The sequence below is a fragment of the Neomonachus schauinslandi genome, chromosome 11, assembly GCF_002201575.2.
Source record: "Neomonachus schauinslandi chromosome 11, ASM220157v2, whole genome shotgun sequence".
Classification (NCBI taxonomy): Eukaryota; Metazoa; Chordata; class Mammalia; order Carnivora; family Phocidae; genus Neomonachus; species Neomonachus schauinslandi.
The window spans coordinates 44746313-44752913 of record NC_058413.1 but is presented as its reverse complement, the minus strand read 5'-3'; the positions used below and the strand labels follow the sequence as shown (position 1 = coordinate 44752913).

The 6601-nt window shown below is 55.3% G+C and overlaps 1 protein-coding gene across 1 annotated transcript in view; it reads right to left on the bottom strand.

Annotated features, from left to right (window-relative positions):
- DKK3 (dickkopf WNT signaling pathway inhibitor 3) overlaps nt 1-6266 on the bottom strand; it is a 44229-nt gene extending 37963 nt beyond the window's left edge. The window contains exons 1-2 of the mRNA XM_021685306.2: nt 6129-6266; nt 5148-5389 (exon numbers count right to left, since the gene is read on the bottom strand). Coding sequence (XP_021540981.1) covers nt 5148-5389; nt 6129-6234 — 348 coding nt within the window. The 5' untranslated portion in view covers nt 6235-6266. The remainder of the gene's footprint in view (nt 1-5147; nt 5390-6128) is intronic.
- Between the last annotated feature and the right edge of the window lie 335 nt (nt 6267-6601).

Sequence of the window (6601 nt, the reverse complement as noted above, 5' to 3'; positions counted from 1 at the left end):
CCATCACCATCATCATCACCATCATCATCATCACCATCACCACCATCATCACCATCACCATCACCACCAGGATCATCACCATCACCATCATCACCATCACCATCACCATCACCATCATCATCACCATCATCATCATCACCATCACCACCATCATCACCATCACCATCACCACCAGGATCATCACCATCACCATCATCATCACCATCATCACCATCACCATCACCATCATCATCATCATCATCACCACCACAATGATGGCCTCCATGTTTGGGCATCAGCTATGCCTGAGCCATTGCACCATACCTTCCATGGCTCCTTGGATACTCACAGCACCTCCATGAGGAAGGTATTGCTGCCCTCATTCTGCAGATGAAAAGAACGAGGTGAAGAGAAGTGAAGGGACCCGTCTATCGTCATCACATTGTTAGTAGGCGGCAAAGCTCAGACAGAACTCAGGTCAGTCTGACTCCAGATTTGGGGCCTTGTGCAGTATGTGCTTCTGCCCTGCCTGAGAAGCTTATGCATTTACTGGGGAGATAGCAGAGCCCCACAGCTAAACCAGTTTGAGGATGATGATGATGGCTTCTAGAAGCAAGCCAGGGGTTCAAAAAAAAAAGAAAAGAAAGGCCTCCAGGAGGAGGAGGCACGATTGAGCTGGTCTCCAAGGATGGGTAGGATTTGAACAGAAAGCACAGAGGAGGCAAAGCTGTGGCTGCCTGGACAAGAATGGTGTGTGTTGTAGGCTGGGGGACAGGGTCCATGCTGGGCACGGGATAAAATCGTGGATGATGAAGGAGAGAGGGACTGTAGGCAGATCCAGGGGCAGTTCTAAAGCAGAGGGTGTTGGCCTGGTTCTCAACTGGGAGAGTTCATTAGAGTCATACCTGAAACTTTAAAAAGGTATCTATCATAGATATATAACCAGGAGAGTTAGGCCCGTATATTTACACACACACACCTGGATCCCTTCCCAGACCTGCTGAATTAGAACTTCGGCAGGTGCAATCCCAGGTATCAAAGAGCTTCTCAAATGATTCAGAGGTATTTCCTCCCCTCCACTTGCCCCCAGGAAAAAACCTCTGCTCCAGGCGATGGGGAGGGGTAACAAGTTCTAAAGACTAGTTGGTAAATAATAAAGAATCTGCAGAAGATAGAGAGGGGAGTGAGGGAACTGGCCAAAATGAGGCGTGGGAGTAGGAAGTTATACCTGGGGGAGGAGGGGACCGCTAGGTAGCAGAGGTTACAAATAAGTCCAGGTGGGCCAAGCCCCGGAGAGCTAGCCATGACGTAAGGCAAAATGTTGCCCGCAGCATGTCAGAAGGAAGAGCCAGGGTTTTGGAGTTAGGGAAGGTGGGGCCAAGTCTCAGCTCAGCCCAGAAGCAGCTGTGTGACCTTGGCAAGACACCAAGTGTCTCTCAACCTCAGCTTTCTCGTTTGTATAGTGGAGATGGTCCTACCTTGCTAAGTGGATGCAATAATTAAGGATCATAAAATCCAAGTGCCTGCCTCAGTACCTGGCACCCAGCACAGACGTAATACATAGCTACTTTCATAATATTGTCCTGTAAGAAAGCAGTTTTAGGAGAGGTTAGTTTGCTAGGGTATGTTCGGGTAGAGATGGAAAGAGCAGACAGTAGATACCATGTGTTTGAAGAATTCTCTAACAGAATGAAGTGGAACGGAGCTAAGATAGGAGGCAGGATGAACATGAAAAGGACTTAAAAAAAATTTTTTTTAAAGTGAGAGATCTTGGGGCAACTGGGTGTCTCAGTCATTAAGCGTCTGCCTTCGGCTCAGGTCATGATCCCAGGGTCCTGGGATGGAGCCCCGCGTCGGGCTCCCTGCTCGTCAGGAAGCCTGCTTCTCCCTTTCCCACTCCCCCTGCTTGTGTTCCCTCTCTCGCTGTGTCTCTCTCTGTCAAATAAATGAATAAAATCTAAAATAAATAAATAAATAATAAAAAATTTAAAAAATAAAGTGAGAGATCTTGGCGTGTTTTGTGATAGAAAAGATACAGCTGGAAAAGAGTAAGAGACTAAGATGCTGGAGAGGCTAAATCCAGAAGCAGAAGGGATGTCTTCATGTTTTTACAATTCCCATTGGAATCAGAATCCTCCAGTCTGGCTTTCAAATGATTGACAAGTTACCAAATCTGGAGTTTGCTTTGGGCTGAGCAGATAGTCTTTTTATAAAACCTTCTTCCCTCTCAACCAGTGGTTATTTCAATAGAATGAGTTAATAGTTCTCTAAGGGCACCACGAACCCAAAAGTACAGTTTACAATGGAAATTTCAACCACAACTATTACTGCCACTAGCAAGAGAAACTTAAGCCCAAAGCAAGAGAAGTTGTGTCATAGAGGAGGAATGTGCATGTTATAAAATATGGCATTTATAGTTGGTTGACTGTGTGTGTCCATTAAAGGGGTAGAGTAGGAAAAATTAGAGAGATGAATCGTACTGGGGTTCTTCCTAGGACTGGGTGAGGTGACTAAGAATATTCCAGAACATGTCAGTTACAGATATCACAATGAGCAGGGGGGAAGGAGGGGAAGACAGTGGTTTTATCCTCAAAACACATTTATCAGTAACACAGAATATTAAGACAGGAAAGTAGGAATAGCCTAGATTGAACCATTTGAACATTTGCTTCCCCAAATAATGATCCTACAAGTAGAGTTAACTTCATCTTTCCCTGAAGAGCAATCAACAGCTTGAGTCAGCTGGAATATTTAAAAGGTCAGGAAGTTACTTGAAAGAAGATTCCTGGAGCAACCATGTAAACAACGAATTCATCTGGCCTGGTCCTTCCCCTGGACAACAAGTAAATAGCAACTCTCCTGTGTTGATGAGATGTAAGGGGCTTTCTGGCAGTCTCTTTTTAAAAAAATTCATACAAATAGCCACAATCTCTTGAGACTCTATTATATATCAGATACTGCTGGTTCTTTGTTGGCATCATGCTGGTACTATTGATAGGATGATAATGGCAGCCATTATTTATTGAGAACCAACAATCTCCCATACCCCTGACAACAGCCTCGGGGCGGGGGGGCTTACATCACACAACCTTACTTAACCCCATTTTAGATGGTCAGATAACTTGCTTTACTTGCATCAGCTCATTTAAATCCCCCCTTATCCTGAACGGGGCAGGGGGAGGGGGGAGACATTTCCTGGATCCCACCACTAGTAAGTGGCAGAGCCAGGATCTGACGAAGGAAGATTTGATCCCCACAGCTTGTTCTGCCACACAGGGGTTCAGCCTCTCTCAACCTATCCCCACTGCCATCGAGAACACTCTGTGGGGCAGGGGTCCCACTGAGCGGGACAGAGGTAGCAGCCAGCAACTCTCCTGGTGGCAAACTTCAACCAGCCTGTCTTCACAACCCAAGCAGAGTAGCATCTGGAAGGAGGAAGCTGGGCCCTGGCAGAGCCATGGGGACAACTTCCACGGAGGAGCTATGCCACTCAGGTTCTGCTGGTCCCAAACTGCTCTGATCAGTGAAGAGACCAGAGAGGTCCCTGCTGCTCCCTGCCCCCTTCCCCAGCAACAGCTCCCAGTAGAAGACCGTGCTGCACAAACAAGTTCACACAGAACAGAAACATGGAGGTGACCTCATCAGTCTCACTGGGAATCCATGAGCAGGAGGGAAAATCCTGGAACCCAGATAAGGAAAGCAGATGACCCGCCCTGGCACCAGAAGGATCATGAACTCCAGTTAATAGGAAGGGGCAGAGTTAAGAGATATGGGGGCTCACCCAACTCCCCGCTCCTTTTAATTATTCCATGTCATGATTCTTTTGCTTTCGCAGGAAACAGAACGTCTGTCCATGGGTTTTGGAATCTGGCCTGTCCAGTGGATGTTCAGGACAGCTTCCCACACACCTGCCTCCCAATCCAGTGTCCCCTCCACTGCATGCTCCATCAGGCGGACTGCTCTGGGAGGCAGGGTTGTGGGGAGAGTATAGACCAGAGCTAGCATTTAAGGCTCTGTCCTAGTGGAATGTGGAGAAGCAGGGGTGGGAAGACGCCTCACCCACCAGCATGGACATCTGGTCTCTTGCTGACTCCTTCACTGGGATGGCTGGCTTCTCTCCAAAAACAGGCTGCAGCCAGAGCCAGGCCCAACAGTGACCATGCCCACTGACCCCAGGCACCAGGGACAGCTCCTGACACCTGGGCTGGGTGAGCTGGGCCAGCTGTACCTCCTGCCCAGACAGCCCTGCCAACACCCACGTGCTCACCCTAGGGGATGCCATCCATAGTGTCTGGTCCTGGGAGATGACCGAAGGAAGAAGCCAGGCCAAGCTTTGCTAAGGTATCTTGTATCTGATAGTAACAGCTGTTGTACATTGCCCACCTATTCTATGACAGGTGCCCACACATACCATGGCATTTAATTCTAACAGGAAACAGGAGAGGATGTTAAGGGACTTGCCCAATGTCGCCCTGCTAGTGAGTGGTAGAAGAGGACCTTGAGCCTAGGACTGACTCCAAAGCACTACTGGGGTGGAGGTGGGCGGCCTTTCAGTGCCCCTCCCCCATCCCATCTGAACATTTACACTGCTGGGGTTTAGGATTCTGATTTTCCTTCTCTGCCTCGTGGCATTTGGGGAAGCCCAGACAGAGAAGCGGCAAAGCTATCGGGGCTTTTTGTCCTCACACGGCATCCTAACTATGTCTTGGGAAGATGGCACAAGCTCAAAGCCCAACGTACAAGCTAGAACTTGAGATCCCCGGAGCTTCCTCAGCCTCTCTGCGAAACCACAGCGCTGGAATACCAGGGGCCATGCAAGCGCCCGCTTACACAGGGGGGCGGGGGACAATTGCACGCTTAAAGACAATTGCGGGGTAGCGGCCAGCAGCCCGTAAACAGGTGGTGACCCCGGCTGCCCCTGGGTGCGTCCAGCCGGAGACTCTCGATGAACAGGCTCAGATCCAGAGCTTTTGGCCGGAAGTCAAAATGAGGTGGGAGTTGAGCTCACCCAGCGCGGCCGCCCGATCACTCCGAATCTGCTGCCGGCTCTTCCCGGCCTCTTCGCGGAACGGACCATCCCGGCCAGCGCTCGCAGCGCTGCTTCCCCCCGCCCACGCCGCCCCCAGCCAGGCGCTCCCCCCGAACCCCATCCCGCCAGACGCACCCACCTCCTCCACCGCGCTGCGCAGTTTGTGCTGCGTGTCCTCCATCAGCTCCTCAACCTCGCGGAACATCTCGTTGAGGGTGGCCTCCTCCTGCGGGTAACTGAGAGCCGGGCCGGGCTCGACGGCAGCCGCGGTCGCTGTGGGGGCCGGCGCGGGGGCCGTGGGGACGGCCGCCGCCAGCAGCAGGCACAGCAGGGTGCCCCCGAGCCGCCGCATCTCCGCTCTGCGCCCGCCGCCGCCGCCACCTGCGTCCCGGAACCCGGTCAGAGGCGCGCCGACCACCCCCTCGGCGGCCCCGCCGCCCCGCCCCGCCTCGGCGCCCCGCCCCGCCCCCGGCGCCCCTCTTCCCCGCACCCACCCTGGAGGCGACGAACCCGAGGGCCCTCCCGACGCGCGCCCCCTCCCCTCCGCTCCCCCACCCCCTTCTCGGGCCCGGCCTGAGCTCTTCCCCCTCCCACACCCCCAGGGATGCCCCCACCCGGAGCAGCAACAGAGCCGAATCCCCAACGCCCGCGGCGCCCCCGCTCACCCCCGCGCGGTCCCGGGTTCGAGCCCGGCCCCTCCACGACCAGGTTCGAGCGCAGCTCCGGCGCCGCGACCCCACATCCACCCCAGCCCCGTGCAGCCCACTCCGGGGCGATCCGAGCGCCCGTGGGCACCCTCCCCGCGGGGTCGGAATCCAGTCGAGCGCCTGGCCCCTCACCCGCCCAGGCGAGACCGAGCAGAGCCGCCCCCCCCAATTCCCCACCGCCGTCCCTCACCCACCCGACTGGACCGAGCTGTGCGCGGGCTGGACCTGCCAGACCTCACGGGGACGCCGCCGCGGGCTGCGGAAACAGGAGCGGGAGCGGCGCGGGGGCGGGGAACGCGCGGGGATGCGGCAGCGCTGGTACCCGGCGAGCCCGCAGCGCGCCCCGCCCGCCCGACCGCCCGGCCCCCGCCCGGCCCCCGCCCCGCGGGAGGGGCTGCCGCCCGGCCCCACACCATTGGCCCGCTGCCGCCCGCGACCTGGCGCCGCAAGCCTGCCTCCTCCGCCTCGGCGAGCCGCCCCTTCCCTGCATCCCTCGGCCGCCGCCGCGTCCCGGTCCATTGTCGTCTCCGGCTTGGATTCTCGCTACAGCTTACCGGAGGCGCCGGGAGGGTGTGCTTCCCGCGTCCCCCTTGCCCCTCCCAAGCCATCCTCTAGCCGGCATGCAGGGTCAAGGCCCAGCCCCTCAGCCTGGCGGCCAAGGCCCGTCACTGGCTGGCCTTCATCCGCCTACCGTGCTTGACGCCTTACTCCAGCCAACCTAACCCACTTTTAGCTCCCGGAGTAGGTCGTGAGAATGTCAGCAAGCTCCTCCAGGACGACAGAGCAGAGTGGCTGAGAGCAGGCAACGGCGGCCAGACTTCCTGGTGTGAATCCCAGCTCTGCTCCTTACGACTTTACCAATCTGGCCAAGTCCCCAGATGGGTCT